At 40.2% G+C, this 25,668-nt stretch overlaps 1 protein-coding gene across 9 annotated transcripts in view; it reads left to right on the top strand.

Annotated features, from left to right (window-relative positions):
- NTRK2 (neurotrophic receptor tyrosine kinase 2) overlaps nt 1-25,668 on the top strand; it is a 352,900-nt gene that overhangs the window by 178,807 nt on the left and 148,425 nt on the right. For 3 of the 9 annotated variants that reach the window (XM_078367487.1, XM_078367483.1, XM_035303489.3), the window contains 2 exons: nt 7,574-7,621; nt 13,505-13,693. In XM_078367487.1, the coding sequence (XP_078223613.1) occupies nt 7,574-7,621; nt 13,505-13,693 (237 nt within the window). Of the gene's footprint in view, nt 1-7,573; nt 7,622-13,504; nt 13,694-17,955; nt 24,022-25,668 lie in introns of those variants that run through there. The other 6 variants (XM_078367513.1, XM_078367528.1, XM_035303494.3 and 3 more) reach the window with 3 other exon arrangements.

The following is a 25,668-nucleotide window of genomic DNA, read 5'->3' as shown; positions in this document are numbered from 1 at the left end:
AAATTGCACATGATCTCACATTCCCAAAATATCCAGGCTCAGGAAAGCTATATAAGGCCATGTGTCAATCTTCTCAGTCATATATGCCTAATGTTTAGTCCTATAGACTTGGAGCTTGAACAGGCCTTAGATGCCACTTCTCAACCTTCGTTTTCATGGAGTAGGAAACAGAGTCTATGAGGGGGGAAGTGACCCACTGCAGGTCATGCCATTCACTTCTGGAAGTGTCTAGAGAGGGCCCACATCTTCCAACATTCTAGTGCAGCTCTTTAGTCCACACTACTGCCTGGGTTCTAAGAATTGCTCAGCTATAAATACTGTCTTCAGTCATCTTCCATTGGAGAACCACAAATCAGGAGGGTAGCAAATATATTTGCAAAATATATGATGGTTTTTATGTTGTGTGTATAATTTGCATATTGGCGTGTTCATTATATTTGCTATATTTAATATTGTTCTGCTTTTTCAAAATTGTTGTTCTCATTTATCCATTTCCCAAGTGTTTGTTGAATGTGTATGCAAGGTACTGGAGATGGTGGTGAATTACACAGACAAGATCCCTGTAGCAAATGCTATTGGCACCCCCTGCCCGGCACATGTTCTGTCAGCTCTTGCCATCCCAGCGCTAGCCTGCAGAGTCCTCCTGCAACCACCCATGACTGTTTAAGGACCTTCGCTTAGCTGGAAGCCCTCAGTCAGTGACAGGTGGGAGTTGGAGGGTAAACTACCCAGTTTCCTTACCTTTGGGATGGGATAACTCTTAAGGTTCGTTCTACCCCATCACTCTACGTTCCCCAGGCATTTGAATTCCAGTTGTCCACAGTGTTACCCACTGGATAATGTATCCATTACAGGCCTCCTTCCTCTTTTTTGTTTCACTTTTTGACTACTCCTTTTATGCTTCCTGGGATCTCTTCTTAGTAAACGACTTTTGCTTGAATCCTTGACTCAGGGTCTTTTCTAGGGGAGCTGGTCTAATACAGTCTCTGGCTTCTTGAAGCTCAAATTCCAGAAAAGGATGCAGATAATAAGAAATAAATCAATAAAAAAGGTCACGTATGGGTACCTACTGAGAAGAATAAGATGATAGAGAGTGAAAAGGGGTTCAGAGAAATTCTGATTAAAGTGGTGAAGTTAGGATCTCTCTGATAGTGTGATATTTGACCCGAAACCTGAAAAATGAGAAGTAGTTATAAAAAAGAGGCTGGAGGCTGGGCATGGTGGCTCACGCCTGTAATCCCAGCACTTTGGGAGGCTGAGGCAGGCAGATGACTTGAGGTCAGGAGTTCAAGATCAGCTTGGCCAACATGGTGAAACCCCTGTCTCTACTAAAAATATGAAAAGTAGCCAGGCATGATGGCGCAGGCATATAATCCAAGCTACGAGGGAGGCTGAGGCAGGAGAATCACATAAACCCAGGAGGCAGAAGTTGTAGTGAGGGGAAAACACACCACTGCACTTTAGTGTGGGTGACAGAGTCAAACTCTATCTCAAAAAAAGGCCTGAGAAGAAGATTCTGGGAAGAGGCATGAAAAAATGCAGTGAGCAGGAATAGGAGAAAGAACAGTGGGCTGTTTCATAGGGAATGAGGCCAGGGAGGGGGAGGACCTGGTAGGTTGGCCATGTCATGAGAAACTCTAGTAAGAATCAGAAGTTTATACTAAGTGCAATGAGAAACTTTTGGAGGATGTTAAGCAGGAAAATGCAATAATCTGATTTATACTTGAAAATGATTACTCTGGCAGCTCATGGGAAAGATCAGGGAAGGGAAGAATGAAGCAGTGAGCTAAGTTAGAAGGCTACTGAAGAAATCCAGGTGAGAGATGATAGATGCTTTTCAGTTTCCAGACTCAACTGTTGGTAGAGAACATAAGTAAATAGAATACAAACACAGGGTACGTACACATTTATATCTTTGTCTCTGTAGGTATTAATATGTATTGAAGTAGTTCTTAGCATTTGGGGGTGAGAACTCTTTGAAAATCTGATGAAATCTGTGGCTCTCCTCTCCAGGAAAATGCAAATGTGCACTGACACACAATTTTAAATTTGTGATGAGAGGCTGGGAACTCATGGAGTCAGTTAATAAAACCTCAAACATACGTATTTTTTTTTTTTTTTTTTTGGTCTACATCTGGTAGTTGGGGTAGGCTCTTTAAAGTCCCAAAGTGGATCACAGTTCAAGCACATTTTGTTTATGGATGACAACTGAAGGAGAGACAGCTCAGCATCATTGGCCCTCTAGTAGAAAGACTCTGAGATGTGTTCTACTCTGCCTATGCCCACCTAGGAATACTGGGAGAATCCATTGTTTTTTGAAATGACCCTGTGCTATCTTTAAGCCATTAACTTCCATGCTTGCCCTAGGTGTTATCTTAATTCTGGCCAGGTAGAAGGGAGCACACAGAGGAAGTCTTAATAGGCAAAGACTGCAAGTGGGACCCACTGCTCTGCACCCCCTTCACTGACTAGAATTTAGCCATCTGGCCACAACTAATCACAAGGGAAGCTGGGAAGTATGGTGTAGCTGTTAGCCCAGTGGGGAGGGGAAAAAGGGAAATACAAATTTCAGAGAACAGTTAGGAGGTTCAGCCATAATACACATTCTTCTTTATATTTGTCATATAAAGGAGATGCTCAATATTACATTTTTAGAGAACAGTAGAAATACCTCACAATGTAAGTTTGATGAAGGACAAGGGATGGAGCCAAATGAAGATTGGTCAGGAGGATATAATACCCATCGTGTCATGATTTCCAGAACCAGTTTAACTCAAAGCAAGCCCTCTTCCTAGACTGTGGAGATGAGGCTTTCTTTTATTAAGGGTATGTCCTTAGGTGAAAGATTAAGATCAAATTGAAGTGGAAACTTGGCCCCAAACTACACTGTTCTGTGTCCCGAGGAACTGGAATTAATTTGAAGCAAACTATTACTCACCCCGATTATATGCCAGTAGGAAAGAGAGATGATACTGTCAACAAGGCGACTTTTGCATTTATTCTTTTCTCACTCCAATGAGCAGTCATTCTAGATCTTTGATGTGACAGTTTATTGGCTACTCAGGCAAGCCCTTGGCCTGTCTACTCTGGACTCAACTCTGGTTCATCCTCTCCCTGAAGCAAAGCAGCCTGGAGACTCCTCTTTCAAACGTCCTTTAGAGAGTGGGTGTGGTCCTAAGAAGTTGGAAGTGTAGTCCACTTTTATTAGTAAGTCACATTTCACCATTTGATTCCATGACAATGGTAAAATTTTTCTTGGGGGTGGAGGGTGGAGTCTTACCTTAAAACATAAAGAAATTACATTTGAGAACATGGCAAATTTTAATTTCTTCATCATTAAAAAGGAGAAAAGCTGATTTTCTCTTAATATACCAAAATGGTTTTTCTGAAACTTAAAAATATCCGGAAGCTGTTTGCTCTTGAAATCGGAACCTTTCTACGCCTCATGTTCAGTGTTTGCGCAATTCAGTACCTACAGGGAAGGTCAGATTTCTTCCACATTGCCTGTTCCCAGCTCCTTCCTCTGATTCTCTCATTTACATCATAAATTTTCCTTTTCAACCCCCTACATTTTGGCTCTTTCCTTTAAGAAGCATTTAAAAAGCAGTATTTTTTGCCATTTATTTAATTTGAATTCCATCTTAGACTTGTTAATGTGTTTACATGCTATTTTTTCCTACATTTCTTCTCTCTGGTCAGAGAAAAGCTTGAGCTTTCTTCAACATGAGATGGATTTAATTGGTTAATTTCATAATTTAGAGTCTTTCTTGGTCTACATTCCAAAAGGAGGGGATTCTTTAAGCTCACTACAGCTACATTTACTTTTGAAGGAGCCCTTTATTTTGCAGTGAATAAAGTGTCTCTTATTAAAGAGAAAATAAAAGAAGGTTTGGCAGGACTCTACTCCCAATGGATAAAACATCACAGGAAATTGAGAAATTGTTTCTTTTTGGCCTTGTGGGAAAATTTTGCTTGTGAAATTTAGTATTAAAGTTTTAAGACAACTGCTTACATGCATCAAAAAAGAACTATTGAATCAGTAACAGTTTCTAGGGGTGACATGCCAATCTGACTTTTCTATACTTGGTCTGTTAAATGTTCCACGTAGTGTGAGGTATGATCGAGAAGACTGTATTCTCTCTTATACAATGACTGAGTTAATTTTAAATAGAACTTATAAATAGCTCGTCAATTTAAGAATAATTTTGTCAACAGTTGGCCTCAGTTGGGTGCTTCTTCATTTGTGCCTATAAGACGGGGCATTGCATATGTCCAAATGAGAAACAAATACTGGGTAGAGAATCCAGTTTCCATTCTCAGCTTGATCTATGGGCTCTGGGATTTTGATATTAAACCTGTCTCTTGAGCTTCAGTCCATTCTGCCAGCTGAGGGTGTTGCCTTCCATTTTCTCCACATAGGCACCTTATTTGAAATTTGTGGTTCAAACCCATGTTCTCAGTTTGACCCCTAAATCTGTTTTCCTTCTAAGTTCCTTAGGGACTCTGTGAGCAGCATAACGATATACCTAGTTGTCCAAATCTGAAGCCTTCATTGTTTTCTCTCCACACTCTCCACAATTAGCAATCAATTACCAAGTTCTGCTCCTGTCCCTAGATAGTCCTGCAGTCATCTCCTTTCCTTCACCCTCCCATTTCCCCAATACCCAGCTCAGGCCACAGTTCTCCCATGCTTTGATTTCTCTAAAAACCTCCTTAACCATTCTCTTGCATTTAGCTTTTTCTTCCCATAATCTTGATTCTACCCTGCAGCCAACATGATTTTTCTAAAATTAATCTTGACAATGTTACTTCCTGGCCTGAGGTTTATTATTATTATTATTTTTGAGCCTAACTGTGCAATTTTCACTAGAATAGCCAAACTCTTGACTTGGGCCTTACTTGTATTTCTCAGTCCCCCCACCGTTTCCAGCTGCGTTGGCGTCTTGACACATTCAGTGCTTCTCACCTTAGCCAGAACTGGATTCTGAGTGCAGTCAGCATTCCTTCCTCTGCTCTTTCCCATTCGTGGCTAATCCTAATCTATTTTCTAGAAATCCTCTGAGCCCTCTCTCTCAAGCTCCCTCCCAACCCTCCACTGGAATAGAGGCTTCTTTTCTGAGCTCCCACACCCTGGACTGACTTCTTCAATGGCTCATCCTTCACTGAGATCTTCTTGAGGGGCTCTTTGTAGTTCGTTGCTCTTTGAAGGCTCTGTTCTGCCTGACAAATAAATAAATTAGATTGAATAACTACTTATAGTGTTTTTCTATATTTAAAATAGAATCGTAATTATACTGTTATAAATTTTGGTTAATTTTGACGATTTTGGAGCATGGGAAATGCAACTAAAAAAGAATGAAAAAAAAACTCCACTATGATTTGTCTCCAGAAGATATGAATCCTGGCTAAGTCACCACAAGCTAAGACATTTGCTAAGTGTATTAGCCTCTCTGAGTCTCAGTTCCTAGTCAATAAGCATAGGATGATTTCTCATGTAAACAAAGCTTGGCTGAGGACCAAGGAAGAAGTGCTCAGGGTGTGTGGAGACACTCAGTGAATTGTAATGACTTCACAAGTGAGAGGAATTCTTATTCTCTGCTTATCTGCAGTTCTCATTGTACCTGTGCAAAACGCCAGCTTGGGAGAGGTGGGGTGTGAATGGTTTCATGGGGCACATATGGCAGGGGAGTATTTGCCATGTCTCCGCCCAGTTAGGTGGAGCCACAACAATGGCGGGAAATTCAGCAATTCCTGTAAGGGGAAATTGTTCATCTTTAGTTTTTCCATTGGGTAGAGCTCAAAATATACCTCTACCCTCTCAAATATTGTTGGTGAAAGTGAGACCTGGCATAGTGTAGCAATTTGATAACCTATATTGAGAACCTTCACAATATTCATTTTTTTGAATGAGTAATTCAATTTCTAGGATTTATCTTAAGGGAACTATTTTTAGCAAGAGAAGGGGAGCACTTAAGATGTGTAAAGATGTTCATTGTGGTTGTTTAATACAGTTAGTGATTAAAAATAATCTGAACTGTGCAATCAGTGAGGGATTGCGATGGCATTGACCTTCAGTGGGTTCTCTCTAAAATGGGAATGTAACATTGAAAAGCTACTCAAGTGAAAAAATAGGCTTAAAAAATTCAAACTATGGTTTAATTAAAAGTGTGTACCAGATTTAATAAAACATTCTAATTATTTTTTTAAAAGTGTGTAAATCAAACAAATATAGGAAAACAAAAGATGACCAGTGGGAAAATACACTTTGTTTTAAATGGGGTTAGTTGGAACAAAGAAATCCATAGGCAGGACTCTGCCTCCTTCAACCAACAGTTCCAGTGAATGAAGTTCACTGTCTTCTGTGCAAAGGAATCTTTATTTGGCTGTGGCTCAAAGCCAGGCCTTCATTTTGTCTTCTAAAACCTGGAAGGGAGCATTCAGAGGAATATCAATCAGAAGTAAAATTCAGCTTAGAGGCTGGAGGGCAACCATTTTTAAGAAGGTTAAGGAAATAAATGCAGCTACAATAGTCAAGTTGTAGGATACTAGGGAGGGAAAGCCTACATTTACCCATGAACAAATAGTCATCATGACAACAACCTTGTAAGTCATCTTTGAATGTGCAAGGAACTTTTCTGTACATCGTTCACTTAAATTGATTCCTCTTCAATTTAGCTAGCTAGTTATCCAAAATACCTGTAAAAATTATGACAGAGGCGGGAAATACAGTTACTTATTTGGGGTCCATTCCTTTTATCTTCCTCAAATTCAGGGATTTCTCTGCTGTGTGGAATTCACTTTGAACCTAGTGGAAATTACCTGGAAGGGAATAGTTGAGCTCAGGAAGCAAGCAGACATTTAACTGTGGCTTTATTCACGGGAGGCTCTCCAAACGTTTAGCAGGTCTTTTCCTACACTGGATTTCTATTGGATCTTGTGTTCTAAGAGGCACAGAACGGCTGTACACAGCCCAGCACCACACAGCAAGTCAGGAGCGGGAATCCATGTAGAATTAGAATTTTTTTCCTTCCTCTTGAATCTCTATCTAGCCCAAGTGTCTGCTCTCCCACGGGATTTTGTGTTCCTTTTTTACTTCCTGTCTCAGCTTCAAAAAAGATCTGTTTTCTCTTATTATTTTCCCACATTGCTGCGGTTCAGAGCTGTAGCGCATTTGTCAAATGCATTGTGTGTGTCTTCACCCCTGCAGTTTCCCTGTCAGATGATTCAATATAAGGCAACGATCTCTCCACTAAGGGGGAAGAAAGAAAGTGAGAAAGAAAACAGCTCAGAGCCCTTAACCCTGGTTGTGGCTATTTTTCTCATAGACAGGCTGCTGTCTCTTATCTGATTGGAACCGCCACGTTCTCCGAATGGGAAATAAATCTTTACACAAAAATCCAAGGGTTAGTTTCCAGGCGTTTGATAGGAAGCTTTCATCCCAAGTGGGTTTTGTTGTTGCTGTTGTTGTTTTGTGGGGGGAGTTTGTTGCATTATTCGACCAAGGACGGTGCTGACCACCTCCGGTTTCTACTTCTCTTTCGAAGTTTATTTTATGTTTTATTGTGGTTTTCAGATTTCTCATGGTTTGGATTTGGGAAAGTAAAATCAAGACAAGGTGTTGGTAAGTAGTTAACTCACTCCTTCTTTGGATAAGTAATGAGTCTATGTTTTTATTCTGATGAAACTGCTTAGACCCTCTTTACATTCCATGGTCTTGGATTCATTTTCTGTGTTCCTGGTTTTTGGTTTATTGAAGAAGTGGTCTAGAATTTTTCCAGAAAAGGCATCACTGTTGTTAACTGAGTTCAGTGCATGGTTTTGCATTTTTAGATTTGACTTGTTTTTATCCTGTGGGGGAAGTGTTAACTGTCGCTCCAGTTCTAGTTTCTGATGCATTTTTAAGAAGGTTAAGGAAATAAATACAACTACATTTCAACCACACGTACAGGGAATAGTTGACTCAATAGTGAAGCTGTACAAGTTTAGGTCTTAACTTTCTTTTATTGGCCGAGATGTAATAGAGTTCTGAATTGGTAAATCAGTTTCCATTTATGACCATTCCTCTTTCAAAACAGATCCTAACGTCCAGACGCCGTGATTTGTGCTTGATTGCATTCTATTCCTTGCATTCAGACTATGCGCTGAAAATTGAAAAGCAGAGTTTGTAGCTTACCAAGTGAATGCAGATGATATAGCTCATCATTAGAATTGAAATCAGGTGTGATCTTTTGGGACCTATAATTTGTTCAGAATTTTCTGTGGGTACAGAGACAATGAACAGGAATTGCTTCAAAGGCAAGAAAAGACAGGTGTTCTTACATCTTTCACGAGAGTTTCCAAGATCTGTCCATCTTAGTCATCTGTTCGTTAGCATTTCTTTTGATAGCAAGGTTGACCATAGGCAAAATGGCAAAGTAGGCGAAATGTACCAGTGTCAGGAAGCTGCTCAATTCCAAACCATCCACCCTATTCTTGTTCATCCTGGCTATGTAAGGAGCTGTTTTCTGCCACTTTTGAACCTGACATCAGACCTTGTCCTGTTGGGCAGCCTATATTTCTGTCTGTCAGTGATCCAAAAATGACCAGTGGGCTGAGGCGGCCTGGCCAGACAGGGCCTGGAGGGGGAAAATGCCACCTTGACTCTTGGTAGCTCCATGAATTCCCAGGTTAAAGCTCTTAACCAGCAAAAGGGAAGTGGAGACCTGGCAAAGTTAGAACATCAAGCTCAAGTAGTCAGCACTTCTAGGCAGCCCTCCAGGGGCAAATTTCAGACACAGATGATCATAGTCACTCTGCTAAGATATCAGAGGGATTATCCTGCCTGGGCAGTCTTAAAGGTGTTTTTTTTTAGGCTTTGATGTATATGCATGCGTAGGTGTATCCCTTGTGTTTTGGGGGAAGGTGGTAATAAACTCTCCCGTAACAGTGCTATGAGACAGGGTCTTGCTTCTGCTAAACCGCAAGTCATTGCAACCACTTAAATATTTTTCAAGCCAATTTGCACTGAAGGAGGGTGCTTGTTCCCAGAAAGCTGCAAAAATGTGGTTTCAGTCCTGTAGGCCACAGCAGAGAGTTCTTCAGAATTATTCTTCCAGCTGCAGTCCAGCAGAGGACTGGACTGGACTGTTGTATAACCTACTGGTATACAACATAGGTTTCATATTTTTCAGGCTTAGTGAGACCACCAGTTTAGGAGATGATTGCCATTGAGAAGATAGTTTGTTACTCATGGTTCCCAAAAGAAAGGAGCACATCACGCAATGCTGGGCCACTTGGGGAAGTGCTGGGATCCATTAAGAGGCACAGGAGGAAAGGGAGAAGTTGGGCAGGAGCTTTTAGTCTGTTTCCAGCGTAAGGAACAGGGGAGGGAGGTTAAACAGGTTTAGGATTGGCTGCTCTGAGTAATTTCAACAGGCTGTAGGATACAGGAGCTGTCTAGAGTTGTCAAGTACCTGGCCCTGGAGTGGCTAGGGCAGGTGGATAGTGGCCTGGAGTGTGAAAGTCACATTAGGAAGTCACGTTAGGTTTGGAGTGTTGTCTCTGGACTGGTCGGTTTGCATTTGAAAGGCGTGCTCCCAGGCAGGGTATTTGCCATCTGTAGGAACTGACTCACCCTGGGTGGGAGCGGCTCTCCCTCCAGAATCAGCACGGACCCAGATGTCAAAGCACCAGAATCCAGAATATAAAAAGTCTTGCTTAGTACTTCAAGAGTACTAATCCTTCCCCTCACCTTGAAGGCACTATTGGTATTGAGAGAAGAAAACTCCCCCAGATGACCTTCGTGATTCTTATCACAGGAAATTAAGTCTACGTTAGGCTTAGAAATGTCTGTAGAGTCACAGTACAGGATATGTGACCTAGCAGACATATTAAAATAAAAATGGGCTAAAAATGTTTCCAGGCTTAACTCATGCTTGTCAGCTGAGTGATTAGAACTATTTACTCTAAATCAGCCAAATGTGCACATACCTTGCCATTTAATACTTTATATTAATATTACAATACATTTTTCAAGTCCTCACATGAATTTTGTTTAACACATGGTAATATGGCCCTTTATTCTTCTTCTGTCTTTTTCGTGGTGCCTGTTCAAACACATGCATAGACATACAAAGACACATCCAGTGGTATGCACAGACAGGCTGCCGTCAAATTATGTAGACATTCATTACCCCCGCTGAGAGCTTCTTCTGCCTTCCCAACTTTGCTGTGCTTTGTATTCCATTATATCAAAATGTTCACAGAAAACTGGGCTTAAACCCTGCAAACTTGCCAGCCATATCAATCTTCCAGGTTTTGGAACATCAGTAATGCGGAAAACAGCACTTGAAATAATATCCCCTTTGATGAATTGTTGAGGTTTATGTGTTACTCACATTTGTCAACAATGACTTTTCTGGCAGAGTGAAAAAGCTTTTGAAAAATTACCTGTGGTGCTTTTTACTGCTTCTAAGCTTAATTCTACCCTCACTCCCCAAACAAGAGCTCATTTCCTTGCAATCTGTTACATCAGAGTTGGAGGTTTTAATTGGAGAGGTTTAGGCAAGGAACGGGTATCCCTTCGTGAAGAAGGAGAAGCAGAGAGCAAATTGCTTGGTTGGACTCTTTAAGTGAGGGCTTCACTGTGTACTTGGCAGAAGATTCAGTCTGAATTTGGGCATCTCAAGTTGTCTTCTAGGTATCAGCCTCCTCAAAAATGATTGAATGCTGCTCTGATGTTCATGAACCTCAGAGTGTCCTGGGCCAGAGGAGAGTCAGAGAAGAAAGCAACTGGAGTCAATGCATTTCTAATCATTTCAAGGGCTCCAGAAGCAAATATTTCTGGATTTCTGACAGCATATAGAATGTTTTAAAATGAAACTCCTGTACAAAGGTATAAGAATGATCCCATCGATCTCCGGAACCAACGGGAAAGGGCAGGAGCACGAGGAGGGATAAAAGGCTACACATTGTGTACTGTATATGCTGCTCAGGTGATGGATACCCCAAATTCTCAGAAACCACTAAATAACTTATTCATGTAACCAATATCACCTGTTCTCCAAAATACTATTGCAATAAAAAAAAAAGAAATTTTAAGAAAAAGAAACTTCTGCATTCCTGGGGTAAAGGTGGTGCCTGGAGTCTACTGAGAAATATGCAGCCTTGACTGCCAGTCCTTTAGGGATCTCAGGCAGGAGCATGCTTTGGTAACCTTGCGGGAGGGAACAGCCACGCCGGGAACCAAGCAAGGCAGTCAGTGGTGAGAAGGTTTTATTGACAAGATGTGGAAACCTTAGCCTAACACATCTTCATTTTTAATTGTTGGCCAGAAGCTGGACGATCTAGGCCTGCATCAGAGAGCAAGTCACAGAACAGGATGGTTAGGAATGTTGGAAAGAACTTGTCTTTGTAGTTATTCTTAGCAGAATTTCTGCTGTATCCTAATGCTGGTGAGCTGGACACAAGATGAGCACAACTGATGGACTTGCCTTTGCTTTTGAGTGTTCTGTGGCTTCTAAATTGGCTGTGTGAGGACTTGTTTGCAGAACTGAGCCAGAATGCATCATTAAAGGCAGCTTAAATGCACATCCCCTTGAGAGAATCCTTCAAAAATTACCTATAATAACAGTTGGCTGTCTCTTGCATAGTTTGTTTAAGACACTGCTTAGCTGGGGAATGTCCAACTGTTATCACTACAAACTGTGATAATCCCCTTATGAGGGGGAAAAATGGATCGTGGAGGTTGGGGGATGAGGGATTATTATATTTCATAGGGAATTCAAGACTGGATGACAAACAACTTTTGTTTTCAGAATTGCTGTGCTTTTCACTGCAATAGTTAAGTGTGAGGGAAAAGCTGGAGAAAGAATGAAAGGATGGAATTGCCGAAATGTGCATTTAGTGAGGGTGTGGGGATTGGAAGAAAGCACATTTTCTTGCCTAGGAAGTAGCAATTCAGACTCTTCCTGGCATGGCATTTGCTTTGGCTGGGCATTTGATTCTGCCTTTCACTCCCTATTATCTTTCCTCTTTGTTCTTTCTCTAGGCTTATGCCTGTAGTCAGGTCAGTGGTCTGCTTCTGTGGGACCTTCCATGTTTAATACACATCTAGAGAACTTTGTCCACCTCCCACGTAGAAAGTGCCTGTCATGGGCCACTGCCATCTTCATTGATTTGAAGCTTTCACATAGACCTTTATTTTTGTGAATCTAATTTTGGTTACAAACAGCATGAGTTTAGTGGCTAATGGGTGAATTGTTTAGACAAGATATAGTACACTGTATGTGTGAGCATATGCATTCTGAGACTTTGGACTAGAAAATTTGTCTTGTACAAAAAATGCTATGATTATTAATTTAGTATAAAGACACCAAGTGATGACTCTATAAATAGTACTACAGCTAAAGACAAAGCAGGTAACTTTGCCATGGGATTGATCCACTATTGTTGTAAAAGTATTTTGTAGACAAAAGCGATGCAGATACTCACAAAATATGAAGAAAGAGGAATGTAGTCATAGGATGGTCAAATGTATATCTAGTCTTCCAGTTAAAATTCATTTAGTAATACCTAGTAGTAATACATACTCATGAAGCACATTTAAATTTATAATACATTTCATATTACTAATCTCATTCTAGTGTCAAAATAAGCAAATATTATTTTGCATATAAGTGGATGTAGAGGTCCAGAGAAAGTAAGTGACTTGTCCAAAGGGTAAAGAAATGAAACCCAGATTCTGAAACTCCCAGAACAACTTCCAATGCTCTGTGAAATGGGAATCCCAGATTCATGTTTAGAGTTTCAATGACAGAGCTTTCTAGATACAATCATAGAACAGAGAGGAAAGCTACATATTATCTTACAGGAGAAGGAAGTGAAGAAATTGGAGCTGTTGTACACTGCTGGTGGGAATATAAAATGGTACAGCCACTTTGGAAAGCAGTTTGGCTGTTCCTCAAAATGTTAAATATAGAGCTACCATATGACCCAGTAATTCCACCCAAGAGAAATTAAAACATGTGTCCACATAAAAACTCGTATATGAATGTTCATAGTAGCATTATTTGTAATAGTCAAAAAGCCAGAACAACCCAAATGTCCACCAACAGATAAATGAATAAATAACATGCAACATATTCACTCAATGGAGTACCATTAGGCAATACAAAGAAAGGAAGTACTAATACATACTACAATGTGGATGAATCTTAAAAACATGATGTTAAGTAAAACAAGCCAGTTACAAAAGATCACATATTATATGGTTCCATTCATATGAAATGCCAGAGAGATAGAGTGTAAATCTGTGAATGTCTACGCTTGTAAGTGGAGGGAATGGGGAGTAAGTGCTAACGGGGTGATGAAAATGTCCTACAATTATAGTGATTATTGCACAACTCTATGAATATACGAAAACCCACTGAATTGTGTACTTTAAATGGATAAATTTTATGTATGTGAATTACAGTTCAATAAAGCCATTGCTTATAGGAGAACATATATATTTTTCCATCTCTAGGCCCAGCTTCCGTTATCAGCAATGATGATGACTCTGCCAGCCCACTCCATCACATTTCCAATGGGAGTAACACCCCATCTTCTTCAGAAGGTGGTCCGGATGCCGTCATTATTGGCATGACCAAGATCCCTGTCATTGAAAATCCCCAGTACTTTGGCATCACCAACAGTCAGCTCAAGCCAGACACATGTAAGTACAGCTGTTTATACTTATTGGCCCATTTGCTGCATAGCTGTATCAACCAGAATGTTTATCAGAGCCCCTGACAGGGATGACTGGCAGGGGGCAGGGGGCAGTGAAATGTCTGAGGATTCTTGCAGCTTTTGGCCCAGGAATAGATCCTTTAGTTTGTTGCTTATAGAATTCTCCGGGTGTGTCTCTTGCTGGGAAAGAACTGTGGGCAGATACTGACTTCTCTTGGGATCCGTTTTCCAAAACCATTTGTCAACATGAAGTTGGAATCCAGTCATGCTTATCTTGAAAAAGAGAGAGACAGAAACCAGAAGTATCATTAGAATGCACATGTATCAGTTATAGATGACAGGCAATGGATGTAATTTAAATTTAGCTTATTGAAAGTAATTGAAACATGAACTCTAGGTAGTTGGGAAGGTGCTGTGTTGCCCACAGGTGGTATCAGTTTGGAGAGTCCTGTATTCTTTGCTCAGTCCAAGTTCCCAGCATGAGGCCTTGCTGTGTGACCACATAGCAAAGAGACATGGTAGCAGATGATTTGCATATTAGATATACTGACTTTTATTTTTCAAAACCAAATTAATCCATTAATCTCTGTTAGCAACTTTGAGATTTTTCCAAGGGCCTTTTGTGCTATCTTCTGCACCACTGCTCCAATGTTAAATGTGGAGCACAGCCTTAAAGCCAACAAAAAGTAAACTCATGGGGACAAACAGGCTTATGGTATTGGGGCTCTAGGCCTTCCCTCATACGTGAATATGGGGCCATGAGGGCCATGACGTCAGGTGGCCTAGATCCCAGGGATTCCTTGCCACTAAAGAGTGGGTATCATGCATGTTCCTATCCCGTCTTAAATACCGTTCTCCTACCTTGTCTTAGAGGAAAGGTAGAAGATTATTGCAACGTTAGGCTTTGGGGTCTGGCTTTCTGTTGACTTTCCCATAAGAACGGGATGAAGGGCCTTAGTGGTGAGTATCAGATCTGTGTATATATAAGGAGATACCTGTAACTTCATCCTATTCACTGAAATTTATCCCAAGGTATGTTTAAGGTTGGATGTGAGTTTAAGAGTTAGGAAGAACAGTATTACAAGCTTTTAATGTATGAGACTGGAATCCACTGGAGATTTTGGTTGACTTTATAACATGACAAGATAAACAGAATAATGTGTGAAGAATATTGAGCTTCTTGAAATAAAATATATTAGTTGAAATCAAGGTATTATTAATCTTAATACTGTCATTGTGGTGTGCACAAGGTGAGTAGAGGCATTGCTTAAAATGTGCCTTCTTTGATGGGGTGAGCCTCCTCCAAAGATCCTTGGAATGCCCTGCACTCAGAACTGTCAAATAAGGTATAAGACTAAGTAGGATACTGTGATGGGAGCATCTGTCATCATTTTGATTGTTCTCCCTAGGAATAGAGTACTTTGACACCTCAGTTACCACCAGTACCAGGTCTATGATGCACTTCAGTTAGCCTGAGGCTGTAGTATAATTGAGGCTGACTAAAATCAACATACCCTCCCTTTGTCAAGGGAGGAAAGACAAAGCTGAATGATTAAGTAGACTGGATCAGTGCAACAAGTCCAGTAAGAGAAATTGAAAAAACAAGCTAAAGTGCAAACAAAATACCAAATGAGATCCTCTAGATGAAAGTGGGCTAGATGGATGGCTGGAAGTGCTTTCTTCCCTTAGGCATCCGGAAAGAAAGCCTTCAAAGGTTATTTCCTTAATCTGGAGTCTGTGGAGATTTTTTGCAAAGGTTTTAGTTCCTTTTGGAGAAGTCTTGATTGTGTGGCTCAGTCATTCTGTGCCTCCTGTCAGTTTCTGGCCTCTACTCAAGTGGCCAACCTCCATTTGGTCATTCCTTCTATATACAGTCTTGCTAGGCCCTGCACCCAATGTAATGTCCCAGCTTAGTGTCCTCAGTCACTCCACACCATATACCAAAAGAGATTTTCTTTTTTCCAGGCAACAAGTCACATATACTGTTTCATGATTTTAAGAACACTTAAAATCCACATGTTCCATGAATCCTTTTTCAAATAAATGAGAATGAAGAAGCAATTTACTTTTGTCCTTCCCTTCATCCTTTTGTAAATGTCATTTTTTATCTCATAATGTTTTCCTTTATCTTCGGTGTATCTGTGGTCTTTTGTTAAGTAGTGAGTATGAATACTCTCACATATGTGTCTGCAGTCTCGTTTAGGTTAGATTGTAAGTTCTTGGAGGGCAGGATCTTTGTCTGTTGAATCATTCCTTTATAGCACAAGATGTGGTGTACCTTTGATATTGGCCACATGTTGACCAGATGTGGCTTTATATTACTGAAATATTAATTACTAGCAGATATGTAACAAGAAAGATGACTCATAATCATTTTCAATGATTTTATTCCTTTCAAATTTGCCTACATAATTGTTCATTTATTGGATATGTTTTTAACAATATATTTAGCCAATTTAAACAGATTTAGATAACAATTTTAGCAGAAATAGGCTTTGGACAAAAAATCTTTTCTTTGAACATTCTAATTATAGTCATGCAGAAATTAAAATATTTCAAAATGTACAGACCTGATATAGAGATGAATCTGTTGCTATAGGCCCATAAAATGTTGAGAACTTAGCTTTGAATTAGATAATTCCCACCGAATATATATATATATGTGCATTATGTAAATATACATACCTACGTGTACTTTATATATACACACATATACAGGTATATGTACATATATTTACATACACATACATGTATATACACATACATATACATGTACATATATGTATATATGTGTGTGTACATATATATATAAAACATATATTTTATAGACAGAGTCTCACTCTGTCACCCAGGCTGGAGTGCAATGGCATGATCATAGCTCACTATAATTTCAAACTCCTGGGATCAAGCAGTTCTCTTTCCATAGACTCCTGAGTAGCTAGGAATGTAGGTACCTACCACCATGTCTGGCTGATTTTTTTATTTCTATTTTTTTGTAGAGCTATAGTTCTCATTTTGTTGCCCAGGCTGGTCTTGAACTCCTGGACTCAAGTCATCCTTCCCATCTTGGCCTCCCAAGGGAGGGATTATAGGCATGAGCCCCATTGAATATTTTTTACAAGTGAGCATTTAAAGAACCTCTAAAGAAAGTCTCTTCCAAGAAGTTGCAGTGGAAAAAACATTTGAGAAGATCTCAGAGAGAGAGTTTAGTAGTTTTTCCATGTGCTTAAAGTGTAATATCATATGGATAGTACAACACCACTATTCTTATGGCTGCATCAGAGGCTTGAGTCAAAAACTGGCCTATATACTTCCCTTTCCTAAATACATGCTATTCAACGATGTTGACTTTAGAATATATGAATGATCTTACGAAGATCACTGAATTATAAGATCTAATGTATGTATGATCTATATGTACGATCTTACTCATTTCACTGAGTTATAAGAATCTAACTTATATAATGAAGATGATTCATTAAATATTTATTCATAACATTCTTAAAATCCTAGAAACTAGAGATCTCATGAAAATGATGGCTTGTTACCCACTCTCAAGGAGTCTCACTGGCAAGGCTGATAGTTAGATCATCATGTAATCATAATGCAATGCGATAGGCAGTACAATAAGCTCTGTTAGAGCAAGGGTCCAAAACCCCAATTACCAACAAGGATCAGGCAGGTCAGTGTAAGAACAGGCTGGAAGAAAAATGCTATGGGGTAGTGAAGGCGATGGTGGAGTATGGGCCTGGTATTGCCAGATACTCTAATATTTCCAGAGAAAACAGGCTTTTATTATTTTATGTGGATTCTCCAAGACTTAACACACTGGGTGAGATAAATAAGAATATATCAGTGTGAGTCAGGTTTGGCTCACAGTCTACCACCTGTTTGTGATCCTCAGAGTTAGACCTGAAGGATCAATGAATACAAACACCTTATTTTACAAGCAATGCTCAGAAGTGACTTGTCCGGAGTGATACAACCTCAATACTTGAATAGTTTTGCTTTAAAAATTAAGCAGCAAACAAACATGATCAAATCTGACTTCTTAAAATGATGCATAAAATTATTTAAGTGAAAGATGATGATCAATTATATCCCCTGAAGTATGTTCTCACTATCTGGAGTGATATGAGGGTTTCATTTAAAAAGTCCGGAGATGGTTTGCAGGATTGTAGAGCAATCTGAACAGGCTGAATTCCTCCCGAGCACTTTCCAATAGCAAGTCTGTCTACTTTATTGCAGGGCCCAGAGGTTCCCCCAAGACCGCCTGATAATAATTTGGTATTTGGAGGCTCCTGTGTCACTGCAGGAACTAAAGGAGGCTAAATCCATGCCTGATGGAGGAGAAGAGTTCTATGGTTATCTGCAAATTCTGGCCAGACAAGATCTTGACGTCACTCCTTAGCTTCCATAAACTAGCCAAGCAAGAAGTTGCCTTTCCAAGACAAAGCAGTGTGCTCTAATGACTAACCCCTCTTTAACTATAGACCCATCTCCTCGATCAATCAGGATGGCAAGATGGAGCTGAGGAGCTCAGCAACATCAAGTCTGGAGTTGGTCTTTAATTCAACTAGTTCGTTTAGACGTGTCTGAACGCCACGTCACCTGACAGCATGGGGTGGTTTCCCCGTAAAATTTACAAACTCGGCTCAAGGGCAGCTGTGTTGCTTTCCTTTCCTTGACTGCTAAGAAACTTTTTGACAGGGTACAATGGAAACACCCCTTCTGAGCTGAAACAAACAAACAGAAACAAAACATACTAACCAGCAAAACCCCCAAATCATCACTCTTGGGTTCTCTTGAAGGGTGGGAGTGCATTTTATCTTCTCCCTTAGAACAAACACTATAGACGTCATCCCTAAAACCGTGTCTTCTCTAGAGCAGCCTTGTAAATTAGCTAGGGTCCTAGGCTTGAGGCCTAAATCAACTTAGAATTGCCTCTAAATATGTATCTGGATGTGTTTGTCCTTGCAGAGCATGCCCTTTACATGTGCCTAGGGCGAGTAACTCCCTGTGGCAGATGCATATAAAGAATTCTGACATTTTTTTTCCAATTTAATTCCATTTCCAATGAAACGGATTTTTAAAAAGTTTCTCCAGAATGTGCCATACTTCTTCAGTTATTATAGTTAATATGTGTGTATCCTTGTGTGTACGTGTGTGTGTGTGTGCACATGTGTTTTCCTAGTGGTCACATGCTTACTAGGCAACTATGTACATAAGCACAGATTCATAGACCAGCTAGGACTGAAAACAGAAGACATTATAAAGGGAAGGAGTGTTTTAACAGTAGCTAAAGCTATCACACAAGGCTCCCATTCTGCTCTTACCAATAAGGGGAGGGGATGTAGGTGATATTTTTCACAGAACCACAGAGGTTTTAAATATATTTGCAACATTACTTTGAGTACACATAAGCAAAAATTCTGAAATATATTCAGGATCCCAGGAGCTCTTTAGATCAAAGAGTGTGGGTCCCTCAGAGTTACTGGAGATTATCTTCAGAATTCAGTGCAATTGAATGACCATGGTCCATTTTGATGGTCAAGGGTAGGACTGAAAAACAGGTAGAAACAATTGCTTTAGCACTTTCTTCTGCCTTTTGCCTATTAATTTTTTAAGTATACTTTCTTCTAATTGTTTAATTGGCCAAATAATGGCTGCTTTGGGAATTGTTTGATTGCCTCAGACAACCATGGCCTGCACTTTAGAAATAAGCTAAGTCCATTCTGCCTAGCATGAGCATTAGGACAGAGAATGTAGTTATTTTAGGATCTTTAAAAATTGCTTCTTTGATAGCACACTGGGTTGACGACTCATCTCATGGGAGCCTTCATGGCCCATTGCTGCTGTTCCGCAGGTCCCAGTACAATTCCTTCCCCCTGTTGGTGCCATGCCCCCCCCCCGCCCCAGTGCTAGCTACAATGGTTTGATATCATATTCCCTTTTCAATTCCAAAGGAGATGGTAAGAAGCTATCAAATAATGCTTAAAAAAGCATCTTGAGCTTCCTAAAAGAAAGGAAATGAATACATGCTGCATAATTACATTTAAAATGTAAGCCGTGTTATTATAAGCTGCACCGAGATGAAGATTTGGTAGCAAAACAGTTTCAAATACACTCACAGTGAAGTAAAATCAAGTTTTTAGCATCTGACCATTGGGTGATATTATAGTTTGTTATCAAAAAAGAAATATCACCCGATTATAGTATACTTACACCTCCTGGAGAAAACACTCCAATCCTAAGCTTGATGGCTGAAAAGAAAATACAAATAAAGACTGGATTTAGGTCAGGAAGACACTCAGAGTGACATTGTGAAGACTGCATTTACTTCCTCATCATCAGCCAACCAAGATGGAATTCTGCATCCTGCACACATCAGACATTTCAGTCCAGTTTCACCAAATCATGAGTGATGTTCTGGAAGTGTCTCAGCAGATGGAGGATCCTATTGTATTTGTTCTGGGTATTTCCCAAGGCCCGGCCTGACTGGAGTGTGTGTACCAACAGGATGAATCCAATCAAGTTATGCCCCCATTTTGGTTTTAGGTTGGTCCCTCTTGCATGTGCCAGCAGATTGTGGACCAGGACCAGCTCAGCAAACACAGTTGCAGAGTAGCCTCCTATGTTGCTAAGAAGCTCCTGCTACTCAGGTGCTTTGAACAATTGAGTGCTCCCTCTGGTTAAGTATACATGGTACCACGGGAGTTTTTCTTGGATGTGATGCTCAATCCTTTATGGCAGCTATTATAACAAAGTACAGGTTTCCTCCCTGGGAAGTGCAGCTTTTCTGTCTTTACTAATTTTGCCAGCCTGTGACAGTAACCACCACAGCTGGGCTTGTATCTGGATTAATTGTCATGCCAGGTCTTTCTCCTGGGGAGCCGTGAAGCTGCTCTGACGTTGATCACTGAGGTTCTAGTGGGTTTTTTGTTGTGTTTTTGTTTAGTTTTCCTTGATTTTTCTTTCTTCTCTTGAATGGCAAGAGAAGAAACATTTTCTCTAACCCATGGCCAGGAAGGAAATGCGGAGAGAGCTACTTCTTAGTTCTACCTGGTTGCCACATAAAAGAATCTCTTGCCTTGGACTCAGCCCCTAACTGGGAGCAAGCACCACTGCCTCCTGAGACTGAGAGAGCAGCCCAAGGAGGAGACGAATCCATTTTGCCCTTTGTTTGGGTTTACTTCCTGTCAGTGAGAAAATGCTGAGGCAGTTCCTGATATGTGAAACTTTTGTTTTTAAAACCAGGACAGTCCTAAACAGACCACAAGGAGTTGGTCAACCCAGTTGGGTATAGGCCCAGTGATTTCTGCTAGTAAGATAGAATTGTTTTAATCACCCTAAATGCCTTCAAGTACCCTAAAAAGGGTATTTCAAAATAAGAATAAATAGTATAGATTATAGTAGAAAATCCGGGAAACATAAGAAACAAAGATGAAATGAAAAGTCCCATGTAATTCCACCAGTTAGAGTTAACCACTGATATCATTTGGATATATGGCTTCTAAGTCTTGTAGATATCCTTTTAATCTCTTGTAATGTAAAGTCTAACCATATGTGTCCTTGCCTTTATTTGTACTGGACTTCGTTAATATTTCTATGGTAATGGCTCACTTTGGGGAGATTGTGCCGCACAGTGTGTAGGAAGCACACTGGTTATATTATTCCCAGTTTAGTATTTTTTATTTCCTTGGGGATGCACAGGGTTTAAGAACGGGGGTCTGACTGTAGCTGGCCACGGCAGGCTCTCATATGGTAAGTATCACAGAGTGCATGAGGCCTGTTTATGCACTGGAAAGACTCAGGAAATGAGAGGCTCTCTTGTTCTGACAAGACAGGCTGAGAGCACTCATTTAGGGTCATCACTCCAGATAACTCCAAATGCAGTTTATTGCTCAACTGAAGCAGATGATCACTTTTTGCCTCCAAGTTCTTCAACCTATCTAGCTCCTTTCAAAGAGATGAGTGTACTGGATCTTAAAGGGCCAAGCTAGTTACATCTCATACGTTTCCCAATATTTAGGAATGCCTTCTCTTCCATAGAGGATCCCTTGGCTGTGCAAGGATCTCTGATGAGCTGGAGTGCCCCTTTGGTCAATCCTAGCTTTGCTTAAACTTGATGGAGTTTGCTGCCCAGTGATCCCTGGATTTTTCATCATGAAAGCCTTTCTTCCTCTTCTGATGTCTCAGGCATCTGGACCTAGACTGGAATTCTGGCAAAGAGACCTCTATCAATAGTATGACATCCAATACTATGGTCATGTTGGTATTTTGCACAGTAACATTAAGGTTATGAGGCTCTAAAAATGAGTTAAGAACAAATAAGTTCCTGCGATGTAAGAGATTAGATTTGTGTGATTTAAGAACCAAAGGCAGGGGGGAATCCCACAAAGAAAACAATAATACAAGTCTAGTTTCTATATATTATTCTTATTAGTTATTGTATTTGGATAGACAACAATATTCTTTTTTATCCTGTTACTATTAATTAACACATTTTTTAAACCATGCCATTGAACTTTCAGGTTCATTCAAGTGGAACCCAAGCTCCTCATTAGATAATAATGGCATTTGGACTGAGAACCATATTCCTAAATTTCCAATAAAGTGGCTGATATAGAGAGGACAGGATAAAGCTCTGTAGTGTGGTAGTTATATCAAAATAGCTAGTCTCCACCTTAGGGAATGTCTTTACTTGGGATTACATGAAATGTCTGCTTGTAAAATAAGTAAAGAAGGCACCACTAAGCAGCCACCTGAATTGGGGCTACAGGAACGATTAATCTTCAGATCCATTTATGTTTTCATGCTCAGTACTTACTCCCCTTTCTCCTACCACCCAAAGAGTTTACTTTTGCAAGGCATTTGGTCTTCAGTCTACTACTGAGGAATAGAGAGACACTAACTGCTTTACTTAGGGTCAGAACTCATGTTCTTACCTTCTATTAATAGAGTACTTGAGCCACATGGACAAAGTGGTTTCACATTTTCTCTATCTTGGGTTTACTTCCTTAAATATCAATATCTTTCCCCACATGATTTTTCCATCCTCCCTGTTTTCCTCTATGTATCAGGGTTCGGGAACTATGATGCTAATGATCACATTTCTTCCTACTTCCTAATTTCATTAATGCCATTTCCTGATATCTACAGAAACAATTATCAATACATGTAGCTGCTTGAGCCTTATTTAGAAGGCTAGCCTTTCTTTCCCATGTTCTGTCAGAGGGTATACATTTAGTCTGTTTTTTCTTTTGTCTCTCTCTCTCTCTTAGGAGCCTTTTTTTGAGTTGTTGGTAAAATTCCTCTATTTATGCTTAAGATTTTTGGTTTTACTGAATTCTATGTAGACTTTTATGGACATTGGATTTGCAAGAGGAACACATTCATTTTCTTAGTAAGATATTGGTGATACATAGCTAAGCTGTTGATTTCTAAACTCCTGAGCTTTGGAGAGGAAGACAGTGGCCAACTAGCAAGCAGAATAAGATCATCACTCATATCCTGAATCACACTTTCCCTCTGGGGTTGCATATATGCTCTGCCACTTCCTACATGTTACAGCCTGAGTTTTTAAGTAAAGTGGATCTTAGCCAGATTTGGGTCTAATGGCTGATTCATTGGCATAGTTCTTGGTGTTAACACCTCAGTGCCCACTTTTGCTCTCTTGAAAAGATTCATATCATTGAGAGCCTTCGTGCCTCCTCTTGTCCTAGCACAAGAGGAGAAGAGCCTTGGTGTGTGGGCAGAGGTATGGGAGGGGCTGCTGGGTTGGGGGATTAGTTCATACGGTCCCCACACTATCCATCTACTTTTGGAGAAAGGGGACTTTGAGTGGGTGGGTATGGATTGATATTCCTCAAGGAAGCCCTGTTGGCTTATGGGTACTATATCTGGTATTACTGTGATTCTCTGTAAGCTTCCCATGTGGCCAAGGACCCTCCTCCTACCTGAGCACTTCCTGCTGCCTCATTGCACTGGTCTCAGCCATTCAGCTCGCTGCTGCTGCACGAGGTTGTGCTGTGGTAGGATAGGGAAGGGGTTCTGTTGATTGCTAAATGTTGCTTAGTTTTTTTCCCTCTCCCACATTTCATGCAAGAGAGTGGACCTAACACATGACTTGCATTCTCTTCCTATGTTTAGAAACTCCAGGGCTTGCCCACATGTATGTATGAGTGACCAATGGAGCTTGGAATTCTTTATCTATATGATCTATCTGAAAATGAGATCTTTTGTACTGGAATTTGTGATGTAGTTGATCATTCAGAGCCAAACGCATATACAAATAAAGACAAGAGTATCATATCTGTGGTCTCTGTTGCCTACTTTCGTCACCTACTAATAATTTTTCTTACATAGACTTGAGAATATAATTCAATATTGATATTCCTCGAGGCACCACAAACAGAGTTCTAGAAGTTGTCTCCATCGGTTCCCTGGTAGCTCCCACATAACCTCTCTGGATTTTCTCAAAACAACTCCTTCTCTCAGGTAGGCCAGAACTAGGGTGAGGGAAGAATGGCACTCTCTTAAGGCACAGAATTTAAAGTGACACCAAAAAGGTTCAGTACTCAAGATAAATAGTATACTCAGGCAACATTTAAAAGATAAAAAAAGAATGCAAAAGATCTAGGAAGAAAATATCAAAATTTTAAAGCCGGCATAATCCCAGGAGGGATAGGATGAGTGTAAGGTGAATGAGGTGAGTCCTACAAGTTCAGGGTCAGATCCTGTCTTTCCTTAAAATTCTGATATTTTTTAACCACAAATGTTTGCATTTATTTTTATCAGAAATAGTGCATTCAACTTAATATAATTGATCTCAATATCTAAATTTTTAGAGTTTCCTTAAATAGTGTGCACAAAGCAAGAATGTCATTCCCCCTAGCCTTGGCCTTGGCCTCAGGGCTCCTTCTAGCCTGGATCTTGTATAAATCTCTGGCCTTTGCAAAGCCCTTATGTGTACATGAACTTCTCAGCTGATTATCTGTCAGTCTTCTGACACTTCCTGAATTCCTGGCCTAATTGTCCTTCCTCACTGCTTCATCTTCCCCTGGAGATGCAGTCTCCCTGACTCCCTTCTGTTCAGGAAGCTTCAGCATCTCCAGCAGTAACTGTCCTGTGCTATCTACTGAAATACCAGAGTGTGCATGCTTATCTTCTCACTGCAATTGTAAAGTTTTTATTTATTGTATTTGACTCTCCAGAGTGAGGAAATGAATGAGGCTGCCAGAGAGAGAGAGAGAGAGAGAGAGAGAGAGAGAGAGAGAGAGAGAGAGAGAGAGAGAGAGAGGGAGAGAGAGAGAGACAGAGAGAGATTCTTTGGAAAAGAACAGGAGAGATGATCAGGGGACTTTCTCAGTAAGTTTGAGAAATAATCTAGGTGAAAATGGATACAATTTTTTTTTAAAGTGGAATTCTTTTTAAAAAAATCTATATTCCTTTCACCACTCCACATTTGGAGATGTATGATACATTTGCTAAATCAAAGATACAGTATTTGAGATTTAAAATACTCTATTTTCACTCAGCCTGTTACTTAATGCAATGAGCTCCTTTTGTAATATTTGCATTCTCTATTTTTATACAACTCCTATCTAATGCCTTTTATGGGCCAGTCCCCATGGATTGTATTTTCGTGTTTAAAAGAAATCCTAATCAATGCTGTAGTATAGATATTACTCTGTTTTACAGATGGGAAAAGTGAGATTGAGAAAGGTTAGGAGTAAAAGAAAATCCAAAATCCACTCTGAATAAGGGGTTGTTATTGAAGCCCAGGTGGACATCCTGGAAGTGAGGACTCTTTCTAGCCTAGTGCTGTTGCTCATCCTTTACAAATTAATACCCAGCAATTTTCTAACTCAGCGAGAGGACTTGTAGTATGGCCTTGCCCCTTTTGTGTGGGTTATCGAGCATGCTGGGGTGTATTAACCTTCAGATCTGCAGGCTGAG

This window comes from Callithrix jacchus, chromosome 1 (assembly GCF_049354715.1).
Source record: "Callithrix jacchus isolate 240 chromosome 1, calJac240_pri, whole genome shotgun sequence".
Taxonomy (NCBI): Eukaryota; Metazoa; Chordata; class Mammalia; order Primates; family Cebidae; genus Callithrix; species Callithrix jacchus.
The sequence above is the reverse complement of the archived record's forward strand: the minus strand, read 5'-3'. Positions and strand labels throughout refer to the sequence as shown.